The 19,701-nt window shown below is 42.2% G+C and overlaps 1 protein-coding gene across 1 annotated transcript; it reads left to right on the top strand.

The window, feature by feature from the left end:
• Positions 1-8,241: 8,241 nt before the first annotated feature.
• Positions 8,242-11,867, top strand: hbegfa (heparin-binding EGF-like growth factor a). Its single transcript, XM_070961926.1, has 6 exons — positions 8,242-8,532; positions 9,304-9,546; positions 9,666-9,864; positions 9,958-10,113; positions 10,266-10,352; positions 10,473-11,867. Exons 1-5 carry the CDS (start codon positions 8,490-8,492, stop codon positions 10,336-10,338), a joined length of 714 nt encoding a protein of 237 aa, XP_070818027.1. The 5' UTR covers positions 8,242-8,489; the 3' UTR covers positions 10,339-10,352; positions 10,473-11,867.
• The last annotated feature ends 7,834 nt before the right edge of the window (positions 11,868-19,701 follow it).

Here is a 19,701-nt window from a genome sequence, read left to right as displayed (position 1 = left end):
CATTTTTCTTATGGGGCAGTATATGTCCATGGGTCCTGGTGCAAGACGCTACCAGGCTGCAGCAAAGCCAATGATGATCACAGTCTCAAACGTTTCTTCGGTGGAGACTGGCTGCTGCTGTCTTCCTCTGCATCCCTCCTCCTCCTCTGCACTGGAGTCACTGCATACCTTGTAGACTGTCTGTCAAACTGACAGAGGACTGACATGAGAAGTTGACCGTCTGTACTGTAGTCGGTCACTCTCCAGCGGTTGGTCAGTTCTGTGTGGTCAGAGCGGTACACAGTGGAGATGACTCTGGTGAAGGACAAGTCATCAAACTCCATCTCAAAGACCCTGTTTCTGGGGTCAACCTTCAGGGCTGCCAGGTCTGCCCTCTCAGGAAGAACTGGGGTCAGCATGCTTGCAGAAGAGGAGCTGGAGCCTGCAGGAGGAACCATCACACCTGGCGGTGAATACTCTAAAGTAGAGGGCGAGGTGTTCTCCCTCTCAAGCTCAAAGAGTATGCCAAAAGGTGCAACAAGGTGCGATATGGTGAAGGGCCCTCTGAACTCAAAACCAGGGAAGTCCTTGGAGCCTGTGACAAGGTTGTGGTACAGGCTGACGATGGACTGGGACATGGAGAACGCATTCGTCATGTCCAGAGGACGGTTCCTCAGGTTTGTAACTAGCATCACAAGGGTTGGTCCTGGCAGGTGCAGCTCATCTACATGGAAAGAATCACATGATTGGACTAATTAAAGCCTGGATTAAAATGTCAAGTTCGCTGTGATTTTTTTTTTTTTTTTTTTTTTGGAAACACAGCTCACTCCACAGCAGGACTTACTGGAAAAACTGTCTTGACATGTTAGATTATTCATGTGTTTCAAACAATAATGCGAACTCAAGGTGCAAGCATAAAACAAAACACAACATTAAACAGCTTTCAATCCAATCCAAGTTTGTTAATTAGCGCTTTGTAGACACTAAACAAGTTCTGCTGTTAAAGCCTGACTCTTGGTAAAAATGAAATACTGTTTCAATGACCTCCAGACTGGCTGTTTGCATCTTTTCCAATAAAATGTAGCAGCATTTGAATTAAAAACATAAGTAGCTTGAAGCAATATATTTCTGCATGCTCACTGTTGTAGAGACCTTAGAGTAATACTACTACTACTACTACTACTACTACTTCTACCAATAATAATAATAATAATAATAATAATAATAATAATAATAATAAAGCATAATAGGCATGAGGAGTGATTCATGTCTAAGCTCCATGGGTCAAGCAGGCTGTAACTGCAGGATATGCCACATGGTGGCCCATTATTTCAAATTATTATGTATATTGTATATCTTTCTGTGACTTATGACACTAACGAATGACAGTATGAGGAGCTGCAGTGACCAACGAGGTCGCGTTTGGTCACATTTATTGAAGTTAGTCTCATTTTTATGCATTCACACTCAGACACAGCTCCCAACTGCTGACCACACTGACGTCAGATGTCTGCCTCCTGAAAGTTCCAATTTGACGTCATCTCCATGGCGCGTGCAAAATACACAACTTTTAGCATTTTTTAAACAAAATGGCCCGGTCGCCATCTTTGTCCTATACTTTCAATGTTAATTCGACAAACATGTGAACCCTCTTAAAATTGATGTGTTTCTCAATCACAACATTAAAATTCACACGTTTCACCTCTCACGTACATACTGATAAAACATTATCATTATCATTATCATAATAAAAGGTGGAACTCAGATTTAACGGTTTGATTGTGGCCTGGGCAAAGTGTAATATACTTTGATTACATGAACATATGTTCACGAAAAACATTAAATAACTCATATTTCGATTAGATTATATATTATACTTTAACTAATGCCGTGAAAAAAAAATAGATAGAAGACTATTATTTATTTATTTACCCTGCCGGTCACCCTGCAGACGGTGGAGGGTCAACTTCATCAGGTATTTCTCTCGGCGGAAAACAGCGGAGGCCATTTCTTTGACTTCAGTCGCTGGTTCCTGCAGATATCCACTGCTCGACTTTGTTGTTGTATTAATTCACTTTTCTCTCGTTAACAATTCAGTACTTGCTGTCACAGTTGTGATGTCTCACTTTTCTATCGCTCAGCCTCTGCCAACAGTTAGCTTCACAATGGAATTCGAATTGTGGCTTCGGCCTTTAAGAGCACCTCCACACGTCATGCCATCACCATGACTTCGAGCGAGACGTGCGTAACATGGCCTCAAGTCTACAACACACTAAATATGAAAATTTACGTTCAGTTTGTCATTTCTTGATTTAATGCGAACAATTATCATTTCAGATTTCGTTCAAGATTTTCATTCAAAGTCCGATTAGAGTTTAAACAATTTGTCATCAGTTGATAAACGGGAAATACTGTGATTCATTAAGTGATTTATCATTTTTGTCATTATTAAAACAAAAAGGTCAAATATCTCTTATGTAATAAGGGCATCTTAATTGATGATGAAATAATAGCTACTTGAAGCCCTTGACCATCAACGGTTTGTTTTGTCACTTTGGGAAAATATAAAGTATTTTTTCTAAAGTATTTTTTCCACAATGAACCGTTTCCACTTATGAGCCTATTATTATTATTATTATTATTATTATTATTAATAATAATAATAATAATAATAATAATAATAATAATAATAATAGAGCTATTTTCATTCCTGCTTAATCTGCCGTTTATTTCTTCATTCATCGATATATTTTTTCTTTCATTTATAAAATACAAGAAAACAGCAAGAAATGCTGATTGTATTTTCTCACTGCCATGGCTTCTTCAAACGTTTTCTTTCGTCCGATCACCACAAAACAAAGATATTCAGCTTCCAACAAAAGAAACGGAGAAAAAAATTTCGTCAAGTAAAGAAGCATTTGAAGAAGTGTTTTTTGTTTGTTTCTTTGTTTGTTTGTTTTTGGCTATTTTCTGGCATTTTATAAAGCACACAAATGATCTATTAATCAACAAACAATCTTCATATTAATTGCCAACGAAAACATCCCTTTTAATAATAATTGTAGGAAGAAAAAACACTATAGCCTACTATAAAATACTTTACGGGAACTTTTAATTGCTAACGTTTCTTTGTAAAAAAAAAGTAAATAAATAAATAAACAAATAAATTACACATAGGCAATAATTTTCCAAATAACGTATGAGCAGGCGCGGATTAATGCACAGGCTACTCTAGGCTGCAGCCTAGGGGCCTCGTGTGTGAAAGGGGCCCTCTGATTGGTCAGACCATTTTCGGAAATTTAAATATACTTCAATGGAAAATTGGATTGGCCTCTATTGGTCCGTAAGGTGAGACACAAAAATTAAGCACCTGATTGGGCAGACATGGGTCATTTTTATCCAATCAACAGGTGCTCGCGCTCAACGATTTGTTTACTTGCGTCACCTGCGGCCGTTGATGCTGTCACTCACAGTCCTACAGCGGCAAAATGTCAGACAAAAAATACAGTGGAGCCCAAATGAGGAAAGCGCAGCGGGAGAAAGAAAAAAGAGAGGAACAATTACTGAAGAAGATTCCGAAACTGACGGGATTTTTTAAGGCATCTTCACCTGGTTGTCACGGACAAGATGACCATCCACAGCAGGCGGATGCGGACAACGAGCAAACTAACGTCGGTGTAGCCGCAGTTAGCTCCAGCCCAACTAAAGTTACTGGTGAGGCTGATCGCGACCGCCGCGCCTCACCTTGTCTCTCAGAAGTGGAGTTTGAGGGATCGACAACTGAGCCACCCGACACACCGGCATGTTGTGCCTCCAGTGTACCGGGAGTTAGCCATGATGTGCTAGCCTCCGCCAACTCCACCACTGCTTCACCTGTTGCTGCAGAGAGGGCACAAAATAACGGCAATCCTGCTAACGTTACCTACGCTCTCATCAAATACTTCTCAGCCAGGAAAACAAGGAAGAGAGCCCTTTAAAGGTAAAATGTGTTTATTGGGCTGCAGTGTTGTTGCATTGCTGCCATTATTATCCTTACATTTGCTGCTGCTGCGGCTGATGTGTTACTGTGTTTTGTTGAGTTTGTTTTTGCCCAGCTGATTGTTTTGTAAGAAGGTGTTATGCTTTAGAAAAACAGGGTGGCCTGTGCTGCTGCTGCAGATGTTGTGTCTTGGTTTAGCTAAAATCTGGTTGAATACCTTTCTGTAGTATTTTTGTTGCAATTGAAGGCTGTTCCAGTAATGCTAGTGTACCTGGAGTGTATGTTTGTGGGAGAGCATGAAGCATAAGGGGGCCCATGACTACCTTAATCCTCCTCTGCGTATGAGCACACGAAGTCTCGGGCTTCAAGTAGATATTATTTCATCATGAATTAATCTGCCGTTTTCTTCCTTATCAGTCAATTATTGAAAGTCTCTCTGCTCAGTAAAAGCAGAGAAAGTGCCTGCCATTGTGTTTTTTCCGACAAAAAGCCCAAATGTATTCAGGGTACATGTACAGTGTGACGAAGAAAGGCAGCAGATTGGCACATTTGTGAGGTTGAGCAAATATTTGACCTTTTCCCTTTAATAATGACTAAAATGATGAATCACTTCTCAGAGTATTTTCCCGTTTAGCAGCTGATGACAAGCTATTTAAACTCTGACTCACTAACCTACTGACCCAAAACATCCACTGACTGCCCACTTGTAGTCCATTAATGCACAGTTTTTAACATGTGCATTCACCACTTGCTGTCACTGTCAACGCACTTTGTAAATGTCATCGCAGATATTATTATTGTTCAGTTTTTTGTGTCTTTATTCCTGTACAAGTAGATTTAGTGAGATGTTCTAAAAAAACAAACACACATAAAAAGTTGGACTTGACGCCAAGTCATTATCGTGTCATTGGTGGTCATGATGATGACATAATAATAATAATAAAATTTTATTGGAAAAGACATAAACAGCTAGTCTGGAGGTCATTGAAATATAATTTCATTTTTACCAAGAGTCAGGCTAACAGCAGAACTTGTTTAGTGAGCGCTAATTAACAAACTTGGATTGGATTGAAAGCTGTTTAATGTCGTGTTTTGTTTTATGCTTGTACTGTTAATCACACTGATAATCAAACATGTCAAGACAGTTTTTCACAGTAAGTCCTGCTGTGGAGTGAACTGTGTTTTAAAGACATAAATGCACAGCTAACTTGACATTTTAATCCAGGCTTTAATTAGTCCAATCATGTGATTCTTTCCATTTAGATGAACTCCTGAGGCCAGGACCAATCCTTGAGACGGTTGTCACAAACTTGAGGATCCATCGTCTGAACAGTATAAATGTGATCTCCATGAAAAAGTCCATCCTTGCCCTGCACCACAGCCTAGTTGAGGGCTCCAAGGATTTCCTTTTGTCTCCAGACATGTTTTCCCCAGTTCTCCCTGAGAAGACAATCCGACCCCAGAAACAGGGTCTTCAAGATAGAGTTTGAAGGCACTAACTTCACCAGAGTCCTCTCCACTGTGTACCGCACTGAAAGCACAGAGCTGACCAACCGCTGGAGAGTGGCCGACTACAGTACAGACGGTCACCCTCTCATGTCAGTCCTCTGTCAGTTTGTGAGACAGTTGGCAAGTTATGCAGTGACTCCAGGGCAGGGGAAGAGGAGGGATGCAGAGGAAGACAGCAGCAGCCAGTCTCCCCCAAAGGAATGTTACAGACTGCAATTGTCGTTTGATCTGCTGCAGCTTTTGATCCCTTGAGACTTGAAACTTATTTCACCACTGTTAGCAGCTGCATTACCTCCTAATTAAAATAACCTCATCAACATGTGCAGTAATAATAATATGATGTGTTATGTAAAACCAGTCATCAGGATATCCACAGTGACTGCTTATGACAAGTAAAAAAGGTTCATGACACATCTTTTTTAAAGTTACATGATAGCAGTAAGGTGAAGTAGAATATTATTTTTATGACACTGTCTTTGGAAAATTTTGCATCAGATGAATAATAATCTCTATTTGCATCAGTGCAATGTGTCTGAATGGTTCAGTGGGTCTGAACAGTCGGAGTCTGATGTCAGCACAAAAATATGCAATCTTTCAGTATTCAGTATTGTGTTTCAGTTAAGTTAACCCCTAAGTCCTCTAACTTCTCTTAATTTGCCAACATTTCAAAACTTGAAGATTTTCTAATTTTTGTATGTTTCCTCCAAAACAAATAAGGAAAGTTAAAAGTCAAACACTCTTGGCTCAAGAACTTGATCTTATGGACTTAAAAAGCTACTGAGAAACAGTTCACTCACTACAAATACTCCAAAGCCCATTTGTGATTTCTCAATGCCAGCCTGTTGTTTACGTTTTTAACTCAAAGCATATCTTTATTTTAATTTCTAATTATTTAATTACTTTCACTTAATCTGTGAACATGCTGCATCATTCTGCTTTTAGAAAATTCTTTCAAACATGGAAAGTTATTCTTTCATCAAGTACTTCATGTACTTTTCAGTTATGGAAGAGAATTACACACTGAAATGCACTTGTAACCCCCTCAATTCTACACACTCAGATCATAATTATGTAAACAGATATTCCAAATGAAATGTGCAAAGTATAATATGTATAATTAGATATGTATAGCCTACACACACACACACACACACACACACACACACACACATATATATATAATGTGAGTGTTTCAAATTATGTTGGAAACAGAAACACTTTGTTTTAATGATTACATTATAATATGTAGATTACACTTTTTATCACGATAACATCATCAGACCTCACCAGATTTGACTGGATTACCTGTGTGTGTGTGTGTGTGTGTGTGTGTGTGTGTGTGTGTGTGTGTGTGTGTGTGTGTGTGTGAGAGGATCCTCTCACTGTTGGGGCTCTTGCATTCAACTGTCGCGTCTTTCCTGCCCTCTGCTGGATTTTCTTACTTGAAAATAGGTTAACCAAGCCAAACCAAACAAGTACAATTGTATCAAAAGCTTTTTATATGGTTTTATGTGTATGTAGCAGATCTCTAGGTACCATATAAATTATATGGTATATCAATATATGATATTATGCATGCAGGTTCATGTCATTATTGTACAGATACTATCTTGGTGGGATTTGAACCAACGCTTAAATAAAGCTTCATATTAGTCTGATTTGTATAAATCGTCTGGTTATTTCATCTGAATAATATGGTCACGGTCAGTTCGTTTGGTGTACGAGGTGAGGAATCTGCCATGAGCTTTGTCATGAGGTCATGAGTCCAGCTGCAGAGCTCCGACTGCAGGGTTGCTATGATGTAGTTTCCACTCTGACCACGGGGTGGCGTAAACAAGCTGTGCAATATTTGCCCGTGAACGCTCTTACAAGATGTATGTTTTATTTATAAGCATACAGGAATTCACCAGGTAAGTTTAAAACGTGCTGTCATCGTTGTTTTCTCTATTGTTGCTTGAGTTTGTCTGCCGTTTTTCAATATCACTGTAATGACTCTACTTCAGAGTACCTGAGCCTACTTTGCGCTCATATGTGTGTTTCACTGGACTCATCTGGATTAAGCAACACTGAATCTCTTGAGCCAGCGTGCATGCGTGAGTGAGTGAATGGGTCAAAAAACATATATGTCAATCATCAAAGTTAGAGTAAAAAGGTATAGATTTCACTATTTTGTGGAAATATTTATTTCTTTATACATTCCATTTTCCTTCCTTTGTGGTATTTTGTTTCTCACATACCATGTTTTTTCTGTTTCTTGTGTGTTTGACCAAAAACAAACAAACAAACAAAAACGCAAAAATGAAATACAATTACAGAAATGAAAGTGCCTTTAAAGGTAGGTCTAGCTTTAAGAAGAAGGTGGGATTGACAAAATTAATTCATTGCTAGAAAATAACCATATAATGAATTCCTAATAGCTTCCACAGAAACCTCCATAGGATGCGCTCTAGTACAATTTAGAGTGGGTAAAATCCCATCTACTAGAATACTAATACCTTTAGTAATGCCTGCCACTGTGACCGTCAGAGTAACATTCATTTAAAGTCAGAACGGCACTTTGCTCTTAATCTCCACCAGAGTGATCAATAATCCGTTCATTAATGTGCTTCATGTGCTAGTATCTGCAACATCAGCGCACACTTCGCACAGCGTCAGTGCGCATCTTGTCATCCGCTGTGGCGCTGCAGCCCCCTCAGAGCGCAGCTCACTGCTCGGCCGCTGTAGGCGTGGTGAAGCGCAGGGGCCCATAAATACAGCCGTGCCTCTGTGCGGATGCTTTCTCTGCGCTCCCCTCTGACCGTAACGCACCAGCCCCCCGGAGGCGCACGAAGAGGTCGCAAACAAGCGGAATTAATCCACAGAAACACACAGAGAGAAAAGAACAAAAAGAAAGAAAGTAAAACAGAAAAGAAAGACAGAAGCGAAGGAATATTTAGATCCGGAACAAGTGGAAGGAATACTTGAACCTCACACATATTTTTGACTACTTTTTCCCCTGAAGATCACTGGAAGTAGGCGCATCATGAGGATTTTCGGTGTTGTGCTCCTGCTGGTTCACGCCTTGGGTGAGTTCCATGTGCGCTCATGTAAAATAAGTTGTTTCCCTGTGGACTTTGATTATTGTGTTTGACATTTCGACCTGTGCCACGCCGTCTCATCTCGGCTATTGGCGTCAACCATTCATGCATGGCCGAGCTAATAACATGTCTTGTAAACTTCATAACCTTTAAGGCAACGGTTTTCATGATGCCAGGTCTATTCAGGAGCTAATGGGGTCATCTCTCTATTTTAGAGCATGCTTTATGTAACTGGATACATTTATTTTTAACTCATATTCTTGCCTGACATTAGCTAACGGTCTGTCCATGCATTTTGTGTGTGTGCATGAGACAGAGAGAGCATGTGCCAACTTCTATTTGGCTCCCCACCCCCCAGTCACCCACCGTATTTCCCATCCAAAGCCCACAAACTGTCCCTCTGAGGGAGGCTAGTTCAATCATGGTTTTGGCCCAGGTTCCATTCTGCTGAAGTGCTCCTGAGCACGGCAGTGGATACCTACCAAGCGCCAAGGACCATGCTCTGTATTTGAGCTTGCGCACTTCCTTGAAGGGATCAGTGGGATTGCACTGAAAGCCAAAAATCCTGCCTGGAGCCTCCTTGTGCACAACATGTTTCAACTTGCCCTCAGAGGTCCAGCCCACCCTGGCACACTAACCTGTTTGCATTAATTGTCCCCTAGAGGAGGACTTTTTTTTGGAGGTCTGTTCTGTTCAAGAGTGTATCAAACACTTAGCATGCATTCCTAACATGTCAAACGCTCTTATTGTCTCCTCCAGTGGTGTCCAGAATGGCCAGTGGTGCTGCAGTCGACAGGTATGAGAGCGACAGGCAGCGGCACAGAGCTGTTTTCAAGCTTTTGGACACAACCAAAGACAGGGGGGCAGAGGAGGAGAGCGTAAGCGTGGGTGCAACAACAGTGGAGTATGGTCAGGAGGAGGAGGAGGACTACGATGATGAGTATTATGAAGACGAGTACGAAGATGGCATGTCTGGAGACTATGAACTGGAACTGCCGCAAGGTAAGGCAGTCAAGTTTGTTGTTTTTCTCATATTCCTGATTCAGTTTTTACTGGCTTCCTTAAGAAAGACAATTTAATCGACGTTCTTTTTCCTCTTTTTTGTTCCCTTTTTTATTTAGTCGCTATGTCAAGCAAACCGAAAGACCCGTCTGCCATCCTGGAGGCGGAAAGCACTGAAGGAAAGAGAAGGAGAGGAAAGGGGAGAAAGAAGGGGAAAGGCAAGGGGAAGAAGAGGAATCCATGCCTGAGGAAGTTTAAGGATTTCTGCATTCACGGCACCTGCAAGTACGTGAGGGACGTCCGTTCCCCATCCTGTGTGTAAGTATGAGCTCTACATCTATCCTCCACCAATCCGGAGCCACTGAATTATTAAGCTCGTATTCACAGACTCCATCTCTGTCCTGTCTGCAGGTGCAACCCGAGTTACTCTGGTGAAAGGTGTCAGTTTTTCACGCTGCCCTTAGAGAAACCCCAGGAGGGCTACAACCGGACTACAGCCCTGGCTGTGGTGGCGGTGGTGCTGTCGTCCGTCTGCCTCATCATCATAGGCCTCCTGCTGTTGCTCAGGTGAGGAAAAAGGCTTGCAGATTCACCACACAAACACACACAAACCACCATACACACAGATAAAGGGTTTTACTTGAGGCTTAGCCGATACCTGTCAAAGACAAGACACAGCAAATAGTCTGAACAAGCTCCTTTTGTTTTGTTTATTGCAGGTTTCACAAGCGGGGAGCGTATGATGTAGAGAATGAAGAGAAGGTCAAACTAGGGTTAGCGTCCAACCACTGAAGAGACAAAGAGAGGTGAGTGGAGAGGAGCAGGCCTACAAACACATACACTGACAAACCTCTTCATGTTTCTTTCTTCTTTGTTGTCTGGATGAAATCAGGTTTTGCTCATTGCCTCTTTTTTTTTCTCGTTAGGCAAAGATGCGGAAATTCTACCTCAAAATAGAAAAGGAGAAGTGAACCGCCAAAGGAGGTTCTGGAGGAAAAAAAGGATCCTACATGAAGAAGGGAACAGAGGTTGTTGTCTGCCTGATCCTCTGCCTGACGTTCAGATGAAAAAAATGAACGGGCAGCTGAACATATTCCTGAAGGCCTCAGAAAAAGATGGCCCGCCTGAAACTGGAATACTAACGCCCCGAGGATGGACTGGTGACGTGAGGAGCGCGAAGGGACGAGAAGGAGAAGGGACATGTCAAGACTCTGTGCTGCTTCTGGACTGTGTGAAAAGAGGCTCCAGACTGAACTGAACAAGATAAGATTTTTAACACCGAGAGCTCAACCTGGATTTTTTTCTCTCAACAGACAGCATTTTATATTTTCCTGCACAAGTCCATCTTCTTTTTTTGTGTACAGTAAACGGAATATTTATAATTTTAATTTATTTATTTAAGCTAACTGTATTTATAGAGATTTTAACCACCTTCAACACTTTTTAAAGTAATGATGTTACAGTTGTTTTTATATTCCTTATTGGACGATATATATTTATTTATGAAACAGAAAAAAACAATGCAGAAGCTCCTTGAGATAGCAAATATTTCCTGAAACGAGATATGACGCATAAACATCTGATTTCTGGCTTTAGTTTTTGGCGCTCAGTAGATGATCAATAGCACTGTGATTAATGAATTGATCGCCGAACAGACATGATTACTTTTTAATTCTTCTGGGGAGTTTCATTTAGGGCTTTTCAGGAACGCCCTGCGCACACTCACACAGTTACACACTGACACATTCACTCCTGGAGGCTGCCCAGTACAACCAGTCAGATCTGTCAGCCATTAAGCAGCTCCACTGTAGAGGTTTGGGGCTTCAGCGGCCTTGCTCAAAGGCACATCAGCTGTGGTAATGAGGCAGGGGCAAGCAGCTCTCTTTGACTCCCTGCATCCAGATTTATCGTGTAGGTTTGGGGATCTTTAGGGCTACGTTAGGTTTAGAGTTCTGCCTCAGTGTTTCAATGACACATCAATGTCCGTCATTATGATTCATTGCACTGTCTATGCATTGATTAAAGGCAACATAGAAACTGTGCACTCAGCGTCTGTATTGTTCTGAAACCTTTAAAAGGGAGTCAAATATCAAATGCACTGTAGCAAGAATTTGGTATGAAAATGTTGTCACGTCATGTTGTCTCACCAACATTATCTAAGAAACTCCCTCAGATCCATGTTCAGCTGTCAAGCAAAAAAAAAAAGAAAAAAGAAAATGTGAATTAAAGTGTTCCACCCTTTCAAATCCTGTCCTGCAGTTTTGAAGTGATTGTTATTTCTGTGATTTTTTTCAGAGCAAAATAAAAAAAAGGATTATCATAATATTTGACTCTTTTCTCTTCATTACATCAAACTCTGTTCTTAGAATTAATAGGAGTCTCAGATGTCGTACTGACGGATCAGTTAAGTAAGGTCAAGTTTATTTTCGCTCTTTGGTTCACTTCCTGAGTTGGACGACACATTAATGTGATATTTTAAAACGGCTGGTCTGGGTAATGATAACAGCAGTGTGTTCTTTTGGCCCATTCAGCAGCTGTAATTATAGTAAACATAATATTTTTATTTCCCCTGTGTCTGACGTGTGAGGACCGCTTTTAACCAGAGCACCTGTATCCTGGCCATTAGTGCTATTATGTTCAGTGCTTAAAAGGCAAATATTTTTAGTCATTGTTGTGCAGATATTGAGTCAGAAAGCCTTTATTATGATTAAATCTGGTTAGGGGTAGATACCATAGATTAGTGGGTAGGGTAGATACCACTCAAACAAATGATTGATTGTCATTGAAATGAACATGTTTCTCAGAGGCCTTTCTCTTTGGACCAAATGAAGATGTTATCAGTTCCATGTGTTGACGACAGCATCATCAGTCTCTCTGACAGATCAGTCATGATGAATGCAGTCAGGACTCACTTACCGCCGTGTGCATGTACTGAGCCGCGGGGAACAGATGTGCGATGTACAGGCCAGAGAACACCTGATGTTCAGCCACAACACATCACGCCACGGCACCGCACACCATTACTCACACAGCCAACAGATGTCATGTTCAAAGACACACCACCAAGTATAACATCTGAGACCTCAACCAGCCCTGAATGCCGCAGAGTACAGAGAGACCACATGCGGCAAATACTAGCAGGATGCAACAATGCTGTCATATATGCCACACGCAGGTTTAATGGGGGGTAAGGAAAGTCAAAAGACCCAGCTGGACTCAAAGGCAGGCTGAGACTCAGCCAAATGTTAGTCACCCCTTGAAGTCACCTCCTACACGGATGTTGTTACACTGACTCTGTGTGTGCGTGTGTGTGTGTGTGTGTGTGTGTGTGAATGTGGTAGTGTAATGCCTTGGTGCTGTGTCTGTGTGTGGGTTACAGGGGTTAACCAAACCATTACAAGCAAGAATCCACAGCAAAACATGAGTGTTTACATGTTTGCTATGGGATCCTTTTCAACAAAGTTTGTGGGTTTGATTCCCATACTTTCTATATATACTGAATAAACAAAATACTCAAATATTCACGCTGGTAGTTAAAGACAGATGTTCAGCTGAACCATAAGGGTGTGGTACCTGATTCAGGAACTCCTCATACCATTTGTTGAGCAACAGAGAAACAGCAGTTGAGCGTTTAGCTTTGTCAGGAAAAAGCAACCCATGTACATGAGCACTGCTCAGTTTGCAAGTTTGGCCGATGAACTCACTGCATGGTAGACATGTTCCGTAATATTCAGACTTCTTTATTTGCCTATAAAGGGGCAATTTGAGGTAAGCAGTTTGCAAATCAAAAAACCACACAAAATGTATTCACATGCATTAAAACAAACAAAAATGCAAAATATAGTAGCCTATATCTTTGCTTGTTTGACGGTCATTCTACTTAAAAGAGTTGCATAATACTTCTTTAACACACTCATGGTGAACAAAAGAATGACCAAAATCGGTGCAGCAGAACCAGACGTATTGTCTTTTTCATTCTGCAAATCTTTCATTGTCTTACATTACCCACAATACAACTCAGCCGCTGGCAGTTCAGTCAGAGATTTGGGTGTGTTATGCCAGTAGCAGCTTGTGTAGCCTCGATTCTCTAGCCTCAAGCTGCAGAGGTCTGGTAAACTCACTTCTTGCTAATTCCACACCCCCAGATTTTTTCCATTTCTTTTTTTCATTTTCAGACTTCTTCAGTCTTCAGCCCCAACTGATGCTAACTCATATGACATCACTTGAGGCAGTTTTTCTCAAGTGGAGTCACAACAGGCTTTATGCCTTTTTTTCCCCCCATATGCAGCTGTGCGCCACAAGACCTTTAGGCATAAATGACCTTCAGTCTAAAAGAGAAACATTTGAAAGAAACTTTTGGTTCCTTTGAAAAAACAGTGTTTGTCACAAAGCTGCAACCAGACCTGCTTTTATTATGAAAAGTTTTCAGGGGACAGCGACAATATGCTGACGACTGTGGTTTCTCAGTTACGAATAAATTCAGCTAATTTTCCATTCTGTGTCACAGGATCTCATATGCTGTGTGTATGAATGTGTGTGTCTTTGCAAAAGCACACACATGTGTATGTGTGTTTGTATGTGTGACGGGCTAGTCATTTACAGTAGTGGAGCCACCTAATCCTGGCCTCTCAATGTCAAGTAGCAGAGCACACAGAAATAGTGCTGTGCAGTCATGCTCACATAGCTGCTATTCCCGGGGCTGATGGCCACCAAAGAGCCAGAATGCTGAGAGAGAGGAGAGTTCGCTGGGTTCTGTTTTTCAGTGAACTGGTGGACCACAGCCAGGAAATATTGTCCGGTATGGTGGCCCATCATCAGGCATCAGCGCTGCACCGCTTTTGAATTTTCCTTGTAGGGTCACTGCGAAGGCTCCGCAGAATCTGTCGCTCGTCCTTGCCTTCTGAGTGTTCTTGAATGTTCCTAGAGAGACTCAAAGAGGATATTTCCACAGCTCAGAAGGCTTTTCCTTTCAGGTTAGCCAAAATTCATTGGAAGTGGCAGAATTCATTGGGTGGGAAATGCCAATGTTCAAAGATTGCTATTGTTTTCGGTACATTTTTGGCAGCAGTAGTCATTTCAGGCGCCTTTGTTTTATCGTGCCTTTCAATTAGAGACTTTGAGGCTAACAATAATGTTTCCAACTATTTTTTTTTTTTAATTTCATGATGATGATGTTTTAGAAAAAAAGATATTTTTTAGGTACATTTTGTGTATTGGAGGTCGTTTGCCTTAAAGGCCAGAATCACCTACTGTGCTTATTACAGATAATTATTGCAGTGTAAAGGTGTACTGATAATGTTGCATATTTGTAGTCACCTAATATTTCTCTCTTTTACAAAAAGGTGAACCACTCTGCCGTCTTGACACATTGCCAAATAGACTTGTGTAATCAGATGCTATAGTGGTTGCACTGGATTGAATCAGCGTGAGGAGGGTGACTTTGTTGTGAAAGGTGCTTCCTGCCCTACTGAGGAGCAACAATGGGTAGTTTCCACTCTTATGGAAGTGCGCACACCAACAGTTGGAAATATAATTATTCTCTGACCGGATATCATCAACAGGAACACATTATTACCTGATATTAATGAGTGTGTGTGCCCCAATCTGCTTCAGATGTTACTGTATACAATTGGCTGTTCCGGCAAAATAAAATGTGCTTTGCATGATGCTCGCAAGATCCCCAAGTGCTGCTGTAAAGTCAAACTGAAGTGCCAGCGCTGCCTCAGTGTGCCACTCAGGCCTGACTGATGAGGTGGTGACAGCGACACAGCCTTTGTCGCATGACAAAAAGAGGTTTCAGGGGATCAGTATGTTGTACACAGTCTGTATCGCCTCGTTCACATGGTGAGGACAGCCAAAGAGGAGGAGGACGGGGAGGATGACAGGAATGAAGAGAAGGAGTGAGAGATAAGGTCGACATAGTAACATGAGAGGGGGAGCGAGAGATGAAGAGAGGATAGAGAATGGGTCAAGGTGAGAGCTTCTGCTGAGGAGGGTGCCGGCCTGTCTTCGACTGCATGTGGTTAACAAAGATGAAGGAGTTTAAGAAGACTGCCTTTCATAGCTCTCACTCCTTCTCTGGTCCTTTACTTTAATGTACCCTTCGGATCCTGTGAACTCTTTATTCTTCATTCCTGTCCTTTCATATGTATCCCCTCTTCAATATCCTCATCCTTTTCCTGTCTCCCTTTTCTTCCTCTTCCTTTTACCCATTAAAATGACAAATGTGCTCAGAGACAGGCTTACCATTGTGGCAAAGGCAGTCACATATGTCCCTGCAGCCTACAAAAGGCAAAATATTAAGTAATGAAAGCTCATTTTTCATTAATTTAGAGGGTATTTACTGACTGACCAACACCCCTCATTAGTTAGATTAAAGTTAGACTGGTCATTCTTGAGTCATCCCCACTCCCTCCACGACTTCATCAAGCTCAGCTACTTCTTTTAACCGCAAACATTTTTTAACACTGCACCAAAAGTTACAAGGGAAATAATAAAATGTTGCTGCTAAGAAAACTGTCACTTCCTCAGAAGGCTGGCGGGAACACCATGCTGTATGAGTAGCATACTTCACTCAGTCAGCAGTTCTTATCAGTCCACCTTTTACCTATACCATGACTGCTCAGTCACACCATTAAAACAACAGTTTGGGAAATATTCTTATTCCGTTTCATGCTGAGAGTTAGATGAGAAGATCAATACCTCTCTCTTGTCTATGCATGAATTATGGAGCTAGAGCCACGCTTCTTTAGCCGTTAAAACCACCCAGAACATTACTGGCATTCAAGTACATTGCATCAGTGATGTTGGTGAGGTGAGGTGCCTGCACGGAGCCCAGAGGATATTAAAAGACAATACCCCAGCAACAGCCTGTTCACCCTACTGCTGCTGCCACCTGGCAAGCCATACAGAAGCATCCACTGCATTGGATCACATGACAGGAGAGGAGTGAGTTTGGCAAAACAGGTGAACTGTGTTTCATGCTGTATCAAACGAGGGAATATTTCAGCAAAACACTCATATATGTCAGTATTAATACAGGTTAGAAGTGGAGCATGCAAGGATTATTAGGCAAATTGAATACAGCTGGCAGAGTTCACCTGTTTCGCCAAACTCACTCTCTCATGTCCTCTCATGAGTTCCATTGCACCATAGACTTTGATTTGGCATTACGGCAACTGTAATCCCACCATGAGATGCTCTCGCTGTTTCTTCATAGTTCCAGTCTTTAGGCTACGATAACTCCCAGCAATAAAGCTATTTCCCAGAATAACAAACTAATACTTAAAAAACACAGTAACATCCTTCAGTCATGGTTACATCGACGACACCTGTGGTAACACACTTTTAATAATACAGGTCACAGAATTCCTTTCAAAATGACAATTGAAAGGAAACAAATGGAGAAAAAAAAAAGAAGTCAAGTCAACACTCAGATTTAATGTTGTCCACTGTGTCACATCTTGTCTGTGTGGGTGAGCGGTTTGAATCCTGTGCGGTGAAAGAGGCTCTGCCAGTAACACGAAATGTAAATACATGAAAAGCTGTTGCAGAGAAAATGCCAGCCATATCACAAATGCTGTCTCATATACTGCAATTATAAAAAGGGTTATAACGTAACAGTCCGATTCGATTGCAAATGGTCATGTTCGCTGTTTGTTTATAGGACCCCCAAATGAAGTAAAGTCTGCCCCTGCTCCACATTGCTGCTCTCTATGTTAGTAGTGTTGAAAAAGCAGCTCAGCTCAGTCCACTTGCTCCTGGTGCCAGCAGGAGTTGGGCAGGGATACCAGCAGATTCCCCTCTGCTGATGTCACCCTGCTGGACAGACACTTGTTATGTATCATGGCCACACTATTAAATTCTCACTGAGGTCTATTTAGGCCCCAAGGAGGCTGATGGTGGCATCGCATTACTTACTGGGTAAGAGGAGAAGAGAGAGTTAGAGACAGAGAGCGACTGGGGTTGGGTTAAGAGGGGAGTGATAAGAAAGCAAGGCAAGAAACTCGATGAAGTTGACCGTTCCCCTAATCACCATCACCACTGCCGCACACACACATAAGCCAAAAAAATAAGTCAAGCAAACAACAGCATGTCGGCAAACAGACAGGAAGACTGATGACTGCATGCTTGACTCATCTGTTTTCTCTACCCCTGACAGTACGCTCTGCAGTTCTCTGAAATAAAAAAAACTCCTCCCATATCCGCCTGTGTGTGTGCGTGTGTATGTGTAGACGCAGGCACCTAATGGTGGTTTTAGAGGATCAGCCCAACGCGTGCTGGCCAGTTGAGCTGGCTGACACCACAGCTTATGACAAAGGAGAGGCGGACGGATGTCAGAGCAGACGGCAGCAGGCTCTGGTTACCGCAAGGAGTGGGCTCCAGGCATTCCTCTTCACTGTGTTTCCTTTGTGGTCAGCTGCTGTTGAAACACCTCACCCCCCCACCACCACCACCCCTCACCCCCAAGGCAAACACTTTAAGCAATCTTAATTGTTCCAGTTTGATCCTGAAAGGGTTGTTAGGAAAGAGGGATTTCCTCTGTGGAGAAATACTATGGGCATAAGATATGAATATTTGATATAGGGGCAGAGCGGGAATGCTCCTGTCACTCCAAACAATCACTGAAACGACAAAGGCCCTTTCTATCTCTCATGCAGCGTGTCAGATACAATCACACACGCAGTACAGCTGCTCTGCATGCAAACATGTTGATGTTCAGCAGATGTAATGTTTACCACGTTCACTCTAATCCTTTAGTTAGCTCAGTTTAACATTGGCTAATTAATGCATTACACATGAGGCTCATGGGAATGTCATGGGTTTTGCAGATTTTGGGTCATAGATTTTGGAAATTTGAACTGCTGTTGGCTCATGATGAAAAGTCGGTGAGCATCAAAATAGTTACACATCATCCTGAGGACATGAACGTCTGTATCAGATTTCATGGTAATCCATCCAATAGTTGCTGGGACCTTTCACTAAAAATATGTCAAGTTGCTTTTGGCATGGGAAAAAAAGTCATTAGGATGCATCGTCAACCAGAATTTATGTCAATCCACTCTGTAGTTGTTGAGATATTTCAGTCTAGCCCAAAGTGGTGGACCAGTGGAGCCATGCTGCTTTCATTTGAATGTCTTACACTGTCTTTATGTATAGCCCTTTGATAGACTGGCAAGGTGTCCAGGGTGTTACCCTGCCTTCAGCTCAATGTATGATGGGAACACCCATAACCAAGGACCGGAAAATTTAAAGCAAATGAAGGAATGACTTTCCCTCCTTTGAATTTCTTCATTCATCTGCCTTCATCTCTGTGACTGCCCAACAAATTTAAATCCCCCCCATGAGGCCGCCTAAGCAGCCCACAGGCTATTAGTGGGGTCCGTGACCTCAGCGAGATTTTCCCCTCTGCTGCTCTCCGTCTGTCCTTCCACCCACTGCTACTCTGTGTGTTCCCTCTCTCCTGCCGCAGCCTCGAGACAGTGTGGGAGCTGTTCACAGAGCAGGAATGCAGAAGGAGCGCTCAGAGCTCAGCTGCTGGAGGAGAGAGGAGGGAGGAGAAGAAGGCAGGAGAGGGGGATTTTTTCCTTGGATGAGGTCATGGATGATGGCTTCTCTCAGAGCGAGAGCTGAGCTCGTGGCAGACGCGCCCCTGACCTCCCTGTGCCAGCACACACACACACACACACACACACACACACACACACACACACACACACACACACACACACACACACACACACACACACACATGCAAGAGAAAGGGCTGAACCCATAGAAGCACTTAGTTGGCAGTGACTTGACATCTAGTTTTCATCTCTGCCCATTACACCACAACTAATCTCCCAGTCCATATTGCTATGTCTTTATCAGCACACCACACACGACAGTAAGCTTTGCACAAGGCAGTACAGTCAGGCCCCAGTGGGCCACTTTAGTGGACTCAGCCATGTGAAAAGCCCTGCTAAAATCTGCCCCATTACTAGCTGAGAGATGGAAGTGATTAGTAACGCACTACAATTATCGTGCTCAGCACACACATAACCACCGTCACAGCTGATTCAACAGCAATATTTTCTCAACTTGAGGAGTGATCTGAATCTGGATTACTGTACTGATTGGGTGAGGAGTCCCGGTTAGTAGCGACTGTCGAGA

The sequence above is a fragment of the Chaetodon trifascialis genome, chromosome 5 (genome assembly GCF_039877785.1).
Source record: "Chaetodon trifascialis isolate fChaTrf1 chromosome 5, fChaTrf1.hap1, whole genome shotgun sequence".
Lineage (NCBI taxonomy): Eukaryota > Metazoa > Chordata > Actinopteri > Chaetodontiformes > Chaetodontidae > Chaetodon > Chaetodon trifascialis.
This window is presented reverse-complemented; position numbering and strand designations above follow the sequence as displayed.

Excerpts from the sequence above, each read along its gene's own strand:
- hbegfa (XM_070961926.1), top strand. The coding sequence starts at position 8,490 with ATGAGGATTTTCGGTGTTGTGCTCCTGCTGGTTCACGCCTTGG. Across the intron at positions 9,547-9,665 it reads TGAACTGGAACTGCCGCAAG|TCGCTATGTCAAGCAAACCG; the intron begins GTAAGGCAGTCA and ends TTTTTTATTTAG. Across the intron at positions 9,865-9,957 it reads GTCCGTTCCCCATCCTGTGT|GTGCAACCCGAGTTACTCTG; the intron begins GTAAGTATGAGC and ends TCCTGTCTGCAG.